Here is an 18,246-nt window from a genome sequence, read left to right as displayed (position 1 = left end):
CTTAACTTGTATTTTGATTGTTAGTACCTAGAATCCACGAGGGATAACTTAGGGGAGGGATTTTGACTTGAATTTAATGGTGGAAAGTAGCCTAGATGGGTGTTAGGATCATGAATTTGGCCAAAATTGGAATATTTTTATAATTAAGATAAATTAGGCTGTTTTATTGATTCTTTGCATATGTGTGACTGTTTTTAGTCCGCGAACAAAATAAAAGTCTTCGGAAAGGAAAAGCTCCAGCATTTTAGAGTTTTCAAAGCTTGGTTTTGAGGTAGGTGATGATTTTGTCTCCCCGTATATGTCATATGTGTTTTTTAACTGCCTCATTGTATGATATATGTATGTGAATAGGAAAAGATAAAATGAACCCAGTGAAATAACTGTTTATTATCAATGGCATGCAATGAACATGTTCTTGATATTCATGGCTGTTGAAATAATTTCCGGTATTTGTGATTATGTTGTGTTTGCATGGACTGGATATCATATTCTGACATATAACTGGATCAGGTGTCACGATCCAATATGCAATTGGATCGGGTGTCACATTCCGTCACACATTCTGATACACTAATAGGTGAAGTCTAGGTTCTGTGAGAGAATCGTTGTTGAATATGTATTGAAATTGAGATTGTTAACCTGTGTATATGTATATGTACTGTTATGAGATGATGAGTGGTAAGGTACTCTGTATATGTGTTTAGTGTGTTGTAGTTACTTGTTTATATCTCACTTACTAGAATAGTCGCGTGATTCTACCAGCACATAGTTGTTTTGTGTACCGATACTGCACTTGCTTTTTTTTTATTGAGTACAGTGCATCTTCAGGCGGATGTTCAGAGACCTCAGTTAGGAGACCGTTGATTTCTGAATTAAAAGGTGAGCCAGCTCTTTCAATCTACCGTGAATTCTCCTAAGTCTTGGTCTTTCCTCTAGGACTTAGACCTTTAGACTCTTGTTTTCTTTATGTTTGATATCGGAGTTGCATCCCCATCCTTAGACTTATTGGTAGAAGTTTTAGTATGATGACTTTCAGGTCCTAGGTGTTGAGTTTCTGCACTATTTACTTATGTTTTGTTACTTACCGAGTTTATAGGAACTCAACTTACAAAAACTGCCACTTAAACTCATTTTCACATCTTTAAATGTTGTTCTTATCATTACTGTTTAGTTGGGTTCTAATAATGGTTCTCCCACTGGAGAATTAGAGTGGGTGTCAATCACGATTGGTCAGGATCGTGACAAAGTTGGTATCAGATTCTGGGGTAATTTGTTCTTCGCAAACGCGGAGGCTAACTAGACATCCCACCGTGAACGCGGCATAAGCTCCGCAAACGCAGAGAAGGGACAACTGTCCTTCCGCGAACGCAGGCAAATATCCTCGAACGCGGAGAAGGACTTTTAGGCACCAGATAACAGCAATGTTACTTAAGTCTCTGAATGACCCTCTGGATTCGTTCGGAACCCTGTATAGACAAACCATATATGCAACCCTACTAAACTAGACATTACGAACTCAACGGAATGATCGGAATCTTATTTCAAGGACTCATTGACCCGAGAACCAAAAAATCGCAACTATACTAACATTATGCCTCAAATGACCAAAAGACCGTTGGAGCTTCCGAAAAATACAAAGAAACTCTCTCTAGGCCTCTGAATCCAATTGAGTCGTCAGAATTCAATTCTGAACATCCGGTCCTCAAATGTTGACCAAAGTCAAACGTATGGCTAAAAACTCAACTATTTCCAACTCAACCCCTCAAATCCATAATATGACCTCAAATATGATTCTGTTAACTCTCCTAGACAAATTTCAACGTTTCGAAACTGAAGGAATTGACGGAATTTCACTCCGAGACTCAAAACTCCGAATGACCTCAAATACCACTTTTGAGTCATTCTAAACCTCTAAAACTCAAAGTTTATCAAAAATTCCAACTTTTCAAGAAAACAAAGAAATCGACATCAGATATCAATCAAATATGACTCAGGGAAACTATCGGGAGGGGTAAAATAGTCTTTTTATGACAATTTCCAAAAATGACCTTCAGGGTCATTACAGTTACGCTCTAAGCGTTCGACTGTACGTCCTAAACACGCCCAACGTTCGGAGCTCGTCTAACAGATCTTACACAAATTCTTTAGTTAATATTGTTGAACTTCATAAGTTTTTAATAAATGGATGATACTTAATAGTTTTTTTCATCTTTAGAAATAAGAAGATTGAAAGTAACTCAAATAATAAGTCGTAGTATTGTATATTTACTATTTGGTAACACCGTGAGGATGTATTACTTAATATTTCTTTTAAAAATGCATTGCCAAATCTTACATCTTCACTTGTCATCGGTCTTTATGTTTTTCTCATATGTCTTAAAATTTATCATATTTTATCATTTTCTCCATTTGAAAGTAATTTTATTTTTATCTAGGATGGAGTGATTTTTTTATTATAATACTAATAAGTTACATTGGTTATTTTCTTTTAGAGAGGTAAATTACATAGTATAATAGTAATATATTTTAAGAAATAATGATTCTTTTATTAATTAAAAGTTAAGATATTAGAGTTGATTTTCATCTCATAATAACTTTTGTATCATTACATTGTGTATACTTATAAAATCACCTTAGAAATCTTATTTTCTATGAGTTTCTTTAATTATTTTAAACTATTGATGTATTTTTATAATTTTAAATTATTATATTATTATATTATATTATAAATTAAAATTTTAAAAGCATGCTATGTAAAATGGCTCACCTCATGTCTTCGCCTTTCAAAACACCGGTAGATATGACATAAAAGGACGATAGAATTGGGAAAATCAATAGTGTTTTTATTTGTTAATTTAGGAGATAAGTGTCAAAAACATATCCGAACTATCCATTTTTTTAGTTTCATACCTAAACTATTAGGAGTCTGAGTTTCATGCATAAATTATCACTTATTAGTTTGAGAAACACACCACTCTCTTTTATTTCACTCTCATCATAATGTGTTTACTACACTCTTTCTTTCATTTAAAAAAAATTGTCACATTACATTCCACATATATAAAATATTTCACCTTAACAAATATTAAATAAATTATTAGAATTAGTTAAAATAAAATATGAAAGTATTACTATCTCCTGCCCCCAAAAAATTATAAAATAAAATATAAAATATTTTTCTTACCTCACTCCACCACTTTCTCTCACCATCCTTCCCCGCCCAATCCCATTTTTTAGTTTTATTTTTATTTATTAATTTTTTTTATAATTTTTTTAAAGAAAATTCTTAGTTCATTTCTCTCCTACTCCCTTTTCCACTTCAAATAATAATTTAGATGTTTTTATATTCATATTTTAAAAAATATTATACCCCTCCCCACCTGATCCTCTGTTTTTAATTTTTTTTTCTTGTTTTGTGTTAGATATATACATATGGTTTTAGAAAATATTTTTTACTTGCCGCAAGACTTTTCTTAAAAATAAAATTTTATTTCTATTATATGCAAGTAGGAAAAAATATTTTCCTAAAAATATATGTACATATCTAACACAAAATGAGAAAAATATTATATATATAAATTCAGAGCGGAGGATTAGATGGTGTGGTATAATTTATTTTTTTAAAAAATAAAATAATAACAGTTTATAAGAATGAGTGGGAAAGAAGTGAAATATGATTTTTTTTAAAATATTTTATAAAAGAAATTTAAAAAACAAAAGGATGGGGATCGGGGGGAGGTGGTGGAGTACGTGCGTAAAATATTTTAAATTTTTTTAAAATAATTTCTTTTTTGAAAAAGTAATTTCTTTTATAAAAAATAATTTCTTTTTTCGGGATAATAATACTTTAGTCTTTAACTTTTAACTAATATTAATAGTTTATTTATTTTTTGTCAAAAATGTCATGTGTCAAGATTTTTTCAAAAAAATAGAGATAATAGAGAGATTGTCTACCGAGATGCATTTTTTAAACTAATATGTGAATTTAAGTATGAAACTCACACGTTCAATAATTTAGATATAAAACTTTTAAAAAAATACTAATATAAATGTGTTTTTGACACTTACCTCTTTTAACGTAAAATTTTAAAACTAAAATTTGTCACATCTAATAAATCCAGAGAGAAGTGATAAATTTTCAAGTGAGTATTGATAGATTTGATGGATAAGACAAACGGTCAAATGTATTGAGTTACTTTAAAGTATGTGAACAGTAAAATAGAACATGTGTGAAGCCCCTAGATATCTGGATCTTTTGTTGACTATTGTGTGTTATTCATTCGCTTAAAAAAGAATTGATTAATTTAATTTGATATGAAATTTAAAAATTAAAATAATTTTTTTTAATTTTAAATTAAAATTATATTAAATATATTAAAATATTTTTTAATTTTATGGTCATAATATATACAACAACAACAACAACCCAGTGAAATCCCACAACGTGGGGTCTGGGGAATGGTCATAATATATATCACGTAAAAAAATAAAATATTGCTAATAAAAAAAATTATTTTTTTTCTAAAGAGATTAAAAAGAAAAGTATGCCTTTTTTAAAAAATGGAGGAAATAATTGTTTTGAGATAAATGAAAATTGAGAAAATGGATGGGGTAATATTTTTAATTGAATTGGGTATGAAGGGGTAAAAACGAATCTGGTGATTTTTAAAAGAAACATGCCTTTTTTGAAATTAAAAAATAATGTAATTTTTTTAATTCAGCAAATACGAGTCTATTAATGTATACTGCATAATTGTAGGACAGCAAAGGTGTATATGTGCTACTCTTTCAACAAGTGGTATATCAATTCTCAAAATTAAGAGGTATATATATATATATATGAAAAGTTTGAATAGTTATGATAGTGACTTTTTAAACTTTCATTATAAGTAATGAAATATATATATATGAAAAGTTTGACTAGTTATGATGGTGACTTCTTAAACTTTCATTATAAGTAATGAAATATATATATATATATATATATATATATATATATATATATATATATATATATATATATATATGAAAAGTTTGACTAGTTATGATAGTGACTTTTAGACTTCTCATTATAAGTAATGAAATGATTAAAAAATTGAAGTTGTAATAATGGTAATCATGAAGAGCTTAACTTATTAATTAAAACGAATGAATAAGGCTCTTAATTAGGGACTTTTTACTTGGTATAATACGATTGGTAATGATATAATACGAAAAAATAATATGACATATATGATGTCAAGATATAATATAATGACCCTATATAAATTCCTCTAATTTCCATTCTTTCAAGTGATAAAGTTTCACCATTAATTGTTTCTCAAGCCATATCAATCTTTGATCCATTATATATTGCATGATTCATTAAAATAATTTGGATAATACCAATGTCCTACTTATGACTAGATATAGACAGGGTCATCTCAATAAAATTGGAGGCTTAAAGCTAAAATTCATAAATAAAAAAAAAGGTTTAATTTTTTTAATTGGCATATTATAAGTGAATAACTATAACATACTCAATATAATTCTATAAAGAGAGGTTTGGAATGTGATGTATGCAGAATTTATGAAATAAGTGTAAACAATGCAAATCTTTATTAAAAAAGTATAATATAAAGTTAGAATAATAAAACATAACTCATGAATTTAAGAAGTTGATTTAATAATATTGAAATAATGTTACGTTGAATTTGATAAGTTGATATAGTGATATTGAAATAGTGTATACTTGTTAAAATGCTTAAAATTCGAAGAAAACATAATTTGATCTTTTTGTAAATAAACAATAATGGATTTTACATTATGCAAAATTAATTTCGACGTTTGATAGATTTTAGAATATTCAATAATAAGAGAATAAAAATAGTACAAGAAAAGTGAAAATGATAAATGTATAAGAATAACAATGTGGGTTATGTTAATCACCAGAATATAAATGTAGCAAAAAAAATAGATAAGAAAAAAATACTACAATTACATAAAACCTATTCTATTTCTCTTTTCAAATTTAACGGTACATGAGATTTTTTAAAATATAATACACTCTCTTAGGAAAAATGGGCAGACTCCAAATAAATTGGGGCCCCAAACTATTATTTTGGTGGCTTTATAGTCAAATCCGACTTGGATATAGGTGATGGAGCAGATATGATCGGTGTTAGAGTGATAGTCAAGTATGATGAACTTAATTAAGAAATAAAATAATAATATTATTATCAATTATAATTTTTAGTGTGATGATAAATAATTAATCATATAATAATAACCACAGTTATGGCATAATCCAAAAATCCATTCCACATAATATAACGCTTTGTAATTATGGATTTTTTAAAGCAAATTTGTATCACGAGACTGTGTGTAACAACCTTTTTTTTAGTAATAAAATCTCTTAGAAGAGAGAAGTACAAACAAGAGGATCTAGACCTTACCTTATACCACTGCTAATGATATAACGAAATCGAGATAAGTTTTATTTTCATCATTCGTTTAGTCTATAAGTAGGAATAACCATTAAATGGTTTTCTTTGCTTGTTACTATCCCAAATTTCTCATCAACGTCCAAATCACAAGGCTGCATACCATTTGGAAGCCCCCAATCAAAGCAATGCACCAATTGTGCTACCATAAAGCGGACAGTGATGATCCCCAACTGGACTGCAGGGCAACTTCTTCTACCAGAACTAAAAGGTAAAAGTTGAAAGTCACGTCCACGAATATCTATATTGCTTCCAACAAATCTCTCTGGAAAAAACTTCTCAGGCTCGGACCAAACATTTGGATCCCTTTGAATTGCATAATGATTTATCATAATTCGGGATCCCTTTCGTATATGGAAGCCATCAACTACACAATCTTCCATGGCCTCACGTTGCGTTACTGGCACTATGGAATGCAGCCTCATGCCCTCTTTCACAACCATGTCTAAGTACTTCAACTTCTCCAAGTCTGACTCTTTTACCATTCTTTCAAGGCCTACCACTTCTTCTAACTCTTTTTGGAGTTTCTTCATCACATGAGGATGTCGAAGAAGCTCTGTTACTATCCAATCAATTGATGTTGCTGAAGTGTCGATTGCTGCAACAAGTATGTCCTGTTATAGAAAAGGAAACAGGGGAAATTAGTACGAACAAATATAATCGTATGATGAGCTTATAATAGTAAAAGTATATATATATAGAGAGAGGAGATCGACGAAATAACGTACGACGAGAATAGCTTTTATATGGTTACGGTCAAACTGAAATTCTGCCTCTCCTGATTGCATAGTGTCCAACAAGGTGTCAACAAAGTCTTTGGATTGCTTTTGTTCACGAGACTGGACATGTTCATCGATAATCTTCTCAAGAAATTCATCAAACACCTTTGAAAGATCCTTGAGACGGCGAGTGAGTCCTTGGAGATCAATTAAACCAAGGAAGGGGAAAAAATCTCCAAGATTTGGGGTTGCACCTAAATGCACAACCTCTTGAAGTATAGCTTTGAATCCCCTCGAGTCCAAATCTTCATCCATGAACTTCTTTCCAAACACCATCAAGCAAGTTATGTCAGCATTCAAGGATGCAACTTTTGCGCTAAGATCAACAACTACAAGGGGATCATTTTTAAGTGATTTGATCATAAGCTCAACTTGTTGCCTTCTCATGGATTGAAATGAATTGATCTTTTGATTAGTCAAAAGGTCCAGAGTGACCAATTTGCGTATGTTACGCCAATATGGTCCATAATTTGCAAATACAATACTCTTCTGTCCATACGCCAAATACGTAGCTGCCTCGTTATGAGGCCTAGTAGCAAAGATATGATCATATGTCTTGAGGAATTTCTCGGCTGCATCAGCAGATGAGGCAACAAATGTAGGTATTAGTCCTAGACGCATATACATAAATGGACCATATCTCTTGGCTAGGTTTTGTAAATCATGGTGTGGATTTTTCCCTAACAAATGAAGATGTCCTAAAATGGGAATTCCCCTTGGACCTGGAGGAAACTTTTTTCTCTTGTGGATATTTAGCAGCTCATACAAGGCATACACAATAGAAACTACTACAAATGTTGCCCATAACAAAGCCATGGCTAATATGACTTCCCTAACTTCTAACTTCTGATATATATATATATATATATATATATATATGTGCGCATCAATTGAATCGTATATGGAAAAGTCAACAATAGAGGGAGAGATTAAAAATAGGACAATTGGGTTTGTACAAAACGCAAACTACATAGGTATGATATTCATAAACTAAATAATCTTATACAAAACGCAAACTACATAGCTATCGATGAGTTTGATACTTAAACTATTGGATATATATATTAATCATCGGATATATATTATTAGTCATGTGTTTAAATATCGTATTTATGATAGAACAATTATTTATTCAATTTTAATGCTGATTTAATAGATCATATATTCATTTAAATTATGTATGATCCATTAAATTCCAGTAAGTTTATGTATACTAACTTGATCATATATATGTGTTCTAACATATAAACATATGTATTATTTATCGTCCATGTAAGCAGTATATGTTCCTCGAATGCTTTCAATGTGCATATGTTTTTCAATAATAATATTATTTTACTGAACTATTGTTTATTTATTTATTCAATTTAATAAAGTGCTACATTAGATAAATCATTTCGTCATAAATGTATTCTCAACTTATACAATATATGATTTAGTATATAGAGTTTAAGCTTATACACATAATATACTTCTAAACTTTGAGAGAAAGGTCAAATATACATCCATATGGATTTAATTTAAATAAAAGATAAAACACACACTGAAATTCACTCTTTTCACTTCTGTCCGCCGAAAAAGGTATATCTATACCATTTGTATAACAAAAAATTACATAGTAAGACAAAACAAGTATACACATCTATTATTTAAACGAATTACATTACGTAGCTATATTTAGGATTTTATAGTAATTTTGTCCCCTCCTCTCTCTCAAACTGTTGCTCTCCCCCCTCTCTCCTTCACTCACTCACCTCTCTCCTCCCTCGATTCCCTGTCTCCCTTTATCATCCCTATCCCCTGCTCTATCGCCTCTTTCTCCTTGTTTCGTCTATCTCTCTCTCCCTCAATCCTCTCTAATCGTCCCTCTCCCTCTCTTTCTCTTTGTTTCGTCTCTTCCTCTCTTCCTCTCTCATCCCTTTCTCTCTGTATTTATATTGAGATTTTACGGTACAACACAAAATTTGATTTTTCATCAGTTAATTTTTGTTATTCTTCTTCTGAAGTGATCAAGAAACATAATGAAGATTCTTTGAAATTCCAATCTTATGGGCAGTACCATTGAAGTGTAGGAGCTTGTTCAACTAAGAAAAAAGTACCGCAAGAAATTGTTTTCCTCCATCGTAGCATATTATGTTGATGCAATGGTTGATGCACTTGATACAATTTTATTCGCTGATACAATTTGATACGATTATATTCATTGATATAACTTGATACGACTGCATTCGTTGATACAATTTATATTCGTTAATACACGTGCTACAATTTTATTCGTTGATACACTTAATATCGAGTGAATATGCCGGCAACATATACACTTAATATTCGTTCATACACTTCCCCACGATGTGGGATTTCACTGGGTTGTTGTTGTTGTATTCGTTCATACACTTACTACCATCATATTCACTGATACAACTTGATACACTTGTTGTCATTGATACAATAGATATAGAATAAATAAGCAAGCAATATATACACGTTGATACACTTGATACAATCGTATTCGCTAATACAACTTGATACAGTTGTAATTGTTGTTACACTTGATAGAGAGTGAATACGCAAGCAACATATACACTTGATATTCGTTGATACACTTTTTACAATCGTATTCGTTGATCCAACATGATATAATTATAGTCGTTGATATAATTGCATTCGTTGATACAAATTGTATTTGTTGATACACTAAATACAGAGTGAATACACAAAGAATAAATATATTTGTTATTCATCGATATAAATTGTATTTGTTGATATTCATCCATATGAATTGTATTTGTTGATATAACTTGATATAATTGTATTCGTTAACAGAAATATAATCGTTAATACAAATTGTATTCGTTAATATATTTGATATACAATTATATTTGTTGATACAAATCAATTTTATCAATTATATTCGTGATACAATCTGATACAACAAATACAATATGTATTTATCCTCTTTCTCGCCTTGGGGTGTGTATCGATCGTTTCAGTTCGATTTTATATATTATTGGTTCAGTTTATCGATTTTCAATTTTTAAATATTCTAAATTGATAATCAAACTAATAAGATATTTGTTATCAGTTTTGATTTATCATTTTTTTTTATTTTTAACAATTCAGTTTCCGATTTAACCAATAAAAAAATATTTTCAAAACAAATATATAACTTTTTCAACAATTTTCGAAAATCTTGAACATTAATGAAAAATGCAAAAGAGTTTCTTAAGGAAAATATTCAAATTCTCATCAGATTTAACCCCAATTAAAATGAAATAATCTCATAATTGTTTACCAGCAAAGTCGAATTTTTTTAGAAAGTGGGTATAGAGAAGAGGATAAATCAGAAAAGGAATAAGTAGAGAAATAAAAAAAAAAAGAAATCAAACTCACAATTCACAATCCTAATTGTCACCTAATCCTTGCCGTCTTTGTTGAAACTTGCAAAATCGTAGTCGCCGCCGTTCTTAATTCTTTAGGTTTTGAGTTTTGATTTTGCGAATCTAAAACGGATAAGCCTAAAGGATAAATACAATGTAAATTGTGAATTCCGTATGACATTGATAGTATGATATAACGATTATATATTTATATTAATATTTTTTATTTGATATTTGTGTATAAGTAAATATTAAAATAGTAAATTATTATAGTCTTAATAAGTTATTGATTTACCCAATAACTTAATATTAAAAAATCAATATCGAATCGATAACCCAATAATTTTTATAAAATCATTAAATAACCATTAACTCAATAAAATTAATAACATTTTTTTGATTTAATTTATTAATTGATTCAATTTTTGCACACCCTGTTCTTACCTCTTGCCTCTTTCCTCCTTCTTTCAATTTCTCTCGCCTTTTTCCTCCATCTGATATGTAGTTAAGAATCTTAATTAAATAAACTATAGCTATAGATTTCTAACTAATATCGTTTTAACTAATCTCAAACGATATGAGCATATTTTAACCCTTTTTTTAAGAAAGAGGTATATCAATTGTAAATTACAACGAGGGTATATCACATCCTTTCCTGTTCAAACCGCATTACTTTTTCAAATTACTATAGTCACGGCTTATGAATTTAGAGCAGATTCGATTTTAGGGTCCCGAAGCACAAATACTTCTTCTGAGAGGTTTGAGTGCTTGGAAGATTCATGAAATTCTGTACTCTACACCAACGATGATTCTGCAATAATGGCGGGAGGTAGGTCGATTAACTATTTCAGCGGCAGTTTTGCTCTAAATATCGATTTGAAATACCTTTGCCTTATTATTTTCTGAAGCTTAAAAATGGTATTCTGATTTTCAGATCAATAATTTTTTAATTTTTGATGCAAATTAATGTTAGAAATCACGAGGATACAGATTTTCTAACATCTCGTGACTTTATATCGTATTTTCAGGGTCTAATATGGTGAAAACGGGTCAAAAGGACCCGCTAGAGGTAGAAGACGATCTTCTGGCATTTTGTCAAAAATAACTCTAGAGTGAGTTTTTCAAATTTTATTTCTTATGTGCTGACCCCACCATAGACCTATATTTGTGGCCTCTACTTTTTTATTATTATAAATAGAGAAAATGGAATGATATATTTATCAATTTTTCTATTTAGATTTGATATATTCTTGATATATCCTCGTTATAAAAGTGATTTATATATATCTATTATTATAAAAAATAGCTCACATATATTTTTATAGTTATAAAATGACTCACATATATTCTTTTTTTCTAAACGAAAGTGAAAAAGATACTTTTAATTTTTAAAAATTCATGTAGTGTATATATGATCTTTTTTATGCATTAATTATTTTTTGACTTTCTTGATTATTATTATTTGAGTTCTTATTCTTATTTTATTTTTTTCTTTTATTTTTAGTGTAAAAATATGAGAAATGAAAAAAAGTGTGAATGAAAAAAGAGAAAAACATAAGAAATTTTTAAGAGTGATACTTTTTCTAGCTATATTGTAATTAAAACTACCTTTTTAGCAATATTTTAATTCAGTTTATGTATTTGTAAAAAAAAGTGTGAGAATGATTAAATATACCCCTATATGAGGTTTTTTAATAAATAAATTTAAAATAATTTTTTTTCACTACCGTTGGAAAAAAAAGGTATATGTGAGTCATTTATGTACATTAAGAGTATATATGAATTACTTTTATAAGGAGGATATAATAACTGTAAAGGATCGTTTGGTGTGATGGATAATAGAGTTTAATTTCGGGATAATTTTTAAGTGCCCTTAAATTCCTTGTTTGGTTGCAAAGGATGTGATAACTTATCCAATATTAATACTTAGTACTCAAATAATTTATTCCTCCTTGAGGGTGGAATAGTAATCCAGGATAACTTATCCTAGGATAAAGTATGTAAAATAACAAAAATACCCCTCTTAAACTCTCTTTTATACATCACTTTTTACATTCACGTATATTAACATAATTTTTAACAACATTTATAATAACAACCTTAATTAATCATTATTTCTATGATAATATATTTTTCTATTAAAACATTATATTTTATAAATAAAATTTCTATTTATTAATATATTATAACTTGAATTGATTTGTCTAACTCTTATGTTTATTTATATTTTGATTTCTCTTGAAATGTTCACTTCACTACTAAATTACATATTTTTAATTAAATAGTTTATTACTCACTTAAAATTATCTTTTATATATCAATTAAAATGTAGATAATTTTAATAATTAAATTTATTTTACTTTAATAAACTTAAAATGAAAGTTTTAATTTTAAGCTAAATAAGATGAAAGTTTTATTTTTAAGCTAAATAACATGAAAGTTTTATTTTTAAGTTAAATAAGATGGAGATTTTATTTAAAGCTAAATAAGTTGGAAGTTTTATTTTTAAGTTAAATAAGATGAAAGTTTAATTTTAAAAACGCACGGGTTCAATCATTAAAACACATAAACAAAAATATTTAGGTTAAATAAGATGAAAGTTTTATTTTTAAGAATGAATAATTAAAGCTTGCAAAGAAAATGTAAGAAAAATAAACTAAATAAGGTGGAGGGTATTTTTGTAAACAAACAACTTATTCTTAGAAATTATGCAATGAATATAGTTTTGAATATGACAAACCAAACAAGCAACAAAAACTACTCTCAGCATAACTAATTCCAATATAACTTATCCCATCATAACTTATCACAACATAACTAATCCTATGATAACTTGTATCCAAATTAAATGACCCCTAAATGACAAAATTGAGGGGTATATTATGCCCTTTTCCCTCATAAATAAATAAATACATATATATTTTCCTCGAATTAATGTCGAAGTGTCTATAAATTATTTGATTTTAGTCCCCTAGCACCTTTGATTGAATAAGACATTAAATTATGATTATTATGCACGACATAATAACGTAAGAATTGTTATTATTGGGTTGCATAATTAATTAGGATAAATATTAAATATTATTTCATAATTATCCACATAAATAATAATTAGAATTTAATAGTTTTATTGAATAATATAGAACATCAAATCTTATTGAATTAAAATTTTTGTCTACATGCAGTTTTTATAGCAGTAGATTCAATTTTATATTATTTGTCTCAAATTTATGATAAGTATGAATGTATATTTTGCAGTTATGGAATCTGAAAATTTCTCGGATATTAATGATATTTTTGAACTTAATAGTGAGAATTATTAGATATGGAAGGAGAGAATTCTCCTCCTCTTAGGGTGTATGGACAATTGGACATTGATTATGCTATCATGAAAGATGAACCACTTATTAATGAAATTAACACTCAAGTTGAGATTGCTCTTCATGAATAGTGAGAGTGTTATAACCACTTGACTGTTATGCCCGCAAGACCAAATTAAATCTCTTTTGATATATTGTAATTCTGATGAATAGTATAACAATGTCAAGGCATTAGTAAAGGTTGTTGATGAACAATTTTAGACTTTAGAGAAAGCCCTTGTCAACACCTTAATTATGAAATTCTCATCGATGAGCTTACCGTTTGAGAGGGGTGCGTGAGCACATCTTGAAAATGTCTCGCTTAGCGGCTCAACTAATGACTCTTGAGGTTGAAATGTCTAAAATTTTCTTGTGTACTCTCTTTCTCCACAATAAGACTCTTTTAAGATCTCCTATAACACATAAGAATAAATGATTTTATTAATGAACTTTTAGTCATATGTGTTTAAGAGGAGGGTCGATTATTGATGAAAACAAGAGAAAGGGTGTTTATGGCTTCAATCTCTCTTGTATGTAATTAAACTAATATGAATCACGTTAATCATAACACATAATGAAGTGAATTTGCTTCTACAATTCATATTACGAATTGCTTGCAAGGTTTGAGAAGCTTGCGGAAGCCAATGAAAGCGGAACGAAGCATCTATTCAGGAAATAAGATGCAATCGCGTGGAGGCCAATTGAGACATGCAATTTAGTTCTACTTCGTTCACCTCTATTATTTTTAGTTTTATAGTCTAACAATTCAAGGAATCTTAACTTCCTATTGTGCATTAAACTCACATAGTTATAAAAATGGATTACGATATTCCAAAATACCAACTTTTTAAACTGGTAGATTAGTCACTAATCAAGATAAATCACTAACTATTTTGTATTTAAATTGTGAAATGAATGAAATTTTGATTAGCTCCACATATACTAAAGAGAAAAACAACCTGAACTATTCAGGTTTAGATGTAATTTATTGTAAAATCTTACAAGGAGGGTAGTCTGGGAGATTGCATGACCAGAAAAGCGAAAAAATAAACGATTTTCATTGCACAAATCTTATTTGATTAAGGCCAACTATTTCAGCCAACTCCATTATTTGTGAACAGACATTCAACAACAACAACAACACCAACATACCCAATGAAATCCCACAAATAGAGTCTGTGGAGGGGGAATGTACGCACACGTTACCATATTGTATCGTTTGAGATTAAGCATTATTTAGTCTATAAGTAGGTATAGCCATTAAATTATTTGCTTTGCTTGTTGCTAACCCAAAGTACTCCTCAACATCCAGTTCACAAGGCTGCATACCATTTGGAAGCTCCCAATCAAAGCAATGCACCAGTTGTGCCACTATAAAGTGGACAAGGACAATTGCCAATTGCATTGCGGGACAACTTCTTCTGCCAGAGCCAAATGGTAACAGTTGGAAGTCACGTCCACGAATATCTATACTGCTCCGAACAAACCTCTCGGGCAAAAACTTTTCAGGCTCAGGCCAAATATTTGGATCTCTTTGAACAGCATAATAGTTAATTATGATCCGGGATCCCTTTTGTATGTGGAAGCTATCGACTACACAATCTTCTATGGCCTCGTGAGGAGCTAGTGGCACTACGCAATGCAGCCTCAAGCCCTCCTTTACAACCATGTCTAAGTACTTCAAATTCTGCAAGTCTGATTCTTTTACCATTCTTTCAAGGCCGACCACTTCTTCCAACTCTTTTTGAAGTTCCTTCATCACATGAGGGTGCCGAAGAAGCTCTGTTAGTATCCATTCTATAGCTGTTGCTGAAGTATCCATTGCTGAAATTAACATGTCCTGTTACAGAAAAAGGAAACGGGGAAATTAGTACAAACAAATCTATAATAAATAGAAGTATATAAATGGGATGAAATAACGTACGAAGAGGATAGCTTTTATATGGCTACGGTCAAACTGAAATTCTGCTTCTCCTGATTGCATAATGTCCAACATGGTGTCAACAAAGTCTTTGGATTGCTTCTGATCATGAAACTGGACATGTTCATCGATAATCTTCTCAAGAAACTCATCAAATACCTTTGAAAGATCCTTGAGCCGGCGAGTGAGTCCTTGGAGATCAATTACACCAAGGAAGGGGAAAAAATCTCCTAGATTTGGAACTCCAGCTAAATGCTCAACCTCTTTAACAACAGCTTTGAATCCCCTCTTGTCCAAATCTTCGTCCACGTACTTATTTCCAAACACCATCAAGCAAGTCAAGTCAGCATTCAAAGATGAAATCTTTGCACTAAGATCAACAACAAGGCGATCATCATGAGCTTCATTTTTAAGTGATTTGATCATAAGCTCAACTTGTTGCCTTCTCATGGATTGAAATGAATTGATCTTTTGGTTATTCAAAAGGTGCTGAGTGCACAATTTGCGCATGTTGCGCCAGTATGGTCCATACTTTGCGGATATCAGATTCTTCTGGCCATCTGCCAAATACTTAGCTGGCTCGTTACGAGGCCTACTAGCAAAGATATGATCATATGTCTTGAGGAACTTCTCCGCTGTGTCTGCAGACGAGACAACGATTGTAGGTACTAGTCCCAGTCGCAGATACATAAGCGGACCATGTTTTTTGGCTAGTCTTTGTAAATCATGGTGTGGATATTTACCTAACAAGTGAAGATGTCCAATAATGGGAAGCCCCTTTGGACCTGGAGGATACCTTTTCCTATTCTGGATATTGTTTAGAAGCTCATACAAGGCATACACAATAAAAATAACCACTAGTGTTGCCCATATCAAAGCCATGCCTAATACTTACGAACTTATTTAGCTTCTCAAAGATCTCTAATTGAAAGGTCGAGAGATCTCAATCTTATAATGGCTGGCATCATAGAAAAATCAATGCATTATTTGGGTGTGTTTGGTAATGTTAGAAAGTATATTTCGCAAAATGGCTTGCCTAATAAAACTAGGAAAAACAAGTTTCATAAGTGATATTCCACATTAATTTTCTCCAACATACCCACCTCCATCGCCATCCTTGCCCCCATTCCTACCGTCCCCCACCCTCTTATCATTTACCCATATTGTTTTTACACATTTGATTCAGGGTGCATGGTTTTCTACGTCGTGTGATTTTTATTTTTACTTTACTTTACATGCCTACAAACAAACTAGCAAGCAACATCACTTGCTAATTTAATTCCACCAATTAATTCGTGTAACTCTTGCGAACTTTAGGCAGATTTTAAGAGTGCGCGAAAATTTGGGACGATCTAATGCCTTTCCTCTTCGTAACTACACAAAATAACCATACTTCCGAAGCCCTTATACCATTAAAAGTATTCCTACACCAAATATGTATTTTCTTTGATTGTCTCTTTCTAAGTACCTAAAATTCTCGTTAAAGACTTCTTCTAACGCTATTTTCTAGTGAAATCTTTACTTTTCCTATAATCCAGAAGAGACGACTTGGATGGATACTAACAAATGATGCTCGGCAATTAGAGTAAAGAGTATGTTCACTTAATGAGTTAACATCAATATATAAAAATTCAAAGTGAAAGGATATCCACCAAAACTTACAGCTTGATTGGATGGTTGTTAGGTTATTGTGTTATTTCGTTTGAATATATATAGTGTTTGTTTTGATTGGTAGTTAAATTTTATTCTATTGTATTGATTAAATTCATCATTATGTAACGATGAAAAGTCACATTTTATGTAATCACCGATTTGGAGTGATTGCGCGTTGTTACCTTATTTAAAAAAATTCTTTTGTCTTATATATATATATATATATATATCTTATTTTTCGTTTCAAATTGTTAATGTGTGACACTATGTAATGACGGAAAAAATAAAATCTATTCAAATATTGTATTCATCAAAACACTACATTACACCACAATACGTTACATTATGAAACAATATGTAACAACCATCCAAACAAAGTGTAAATGTAAGTTTTACAAGTGGTGGTTAGGCTGACTTTGTTGTATGTCACAAAGTGTTGACAAGTCAAAAACTCTCATTTTCTGAAGACGCAAGTTGCAGAAATAAGGATGATGTGATGGATATATGGACATACTAGAAGAGTTAACATGATGAATCAGAAAATCCGAAACAAGGTAGGAGTGACCTCTATGATGGACGAGATATGATGAGTGACTGAGATAAATTGGACATATGAAAAGAAGATGCATAGAGGTGTGAGATGTTGGATATAGTGAACGCACTACTAAAAATAGT

The 18,246-nt window shown here is 30.4% G+C and overlaps 2 protein-coding genes and 1 long non-coding RNA gene across 4 annotated transcripts; 1 reads left to right on the top strand and 2 right to left on the bottom strand.

Annotated features, from left to right (window-relative positions):
• Positions 1–6,237: 6,237 nt before the first annotated feature.
• LOC129888937 (cytochrome P450 71AU50-like) lies at positions 6,238–8,101 on the bottom strand. Its single transcript, XM_055964014.1, has 2 exons — positions 7,211–8,101; positions 6,238–7,096 (listed from the first exon to the last, which is right to left on the bottom strand). Exons 1-2 carry the CDS (start codon positions 8,075–8,077, stop codon positions 6,485–6,487), a joined length of 1,479 nt encoding a protein of 492 aa, XP_055819989.1. The 5' UTR covers positions 8,078–8,101; the 3' UTR covers positions 6,238–6,484.
• Positions 8,102–11,266: 3,165 nt separating this feature from the next.
• On the top strand, positions 11,267–15,372 carry LOC129888932 (uncharacterized). 2 transcript variants are annotated; one of them, XR_008766755.1, is made up of 3 exons: positions 11,267–11,467; positions 11,667–11,750; positions 15,310–15,372. It is a non-coding gene; the product is annotated as an uncharacterized LOC129888932 (long non-coding RNA). The 2 variants fall into 2 exon arrangements; XR_008766754.1 differs by lacking the exon at positions 15,310–15,372 and adding an exon at positions 14,619–14,793.
• LOC129888922 (cytochrome P450 71AU50-like) lies at positions 15,139–17,029 on the bottom strand. Its single transcript, XM_055963990.1, has 2 exons — positions 15,922–17,029; positions 15,139–15,837 (listed from the first exon to the last, which is right to left on the bottom strand). Exons 1-2 carry the CDS (start codon positions 16,798–16,800, stop codon positions 15,223–15,225), a joined length of 1,494 nt encoding a protein of 497 aa, XP_055819965.1. The 5' UTR covers positions 16,801–17,029; the 3' UTR covers positions 15,139–15,222.
• Between the last annotated feature and the right edge of the window lie 1,217 nt (positions 17,030–18,246).

Source organism: Solanum dulcamara, chromosome 1 (assembly GCF_947179165.1).
Source record: "Solanum dulcamara chromosome 1, daSolDulc1.2, whole genome shotgun sequence".
NCBI classification, from domain to species: Eukaryota; Viridiplantae; Streptophyta; class Magnoliopsida; order Solanales; family Solanaceae; genus Solanum; species Solanum dulcamara.
Note: the sequence above shows the minus strand (reverse complement) of the source record. Positions and strands in the feature narration are given on the sequence as shown.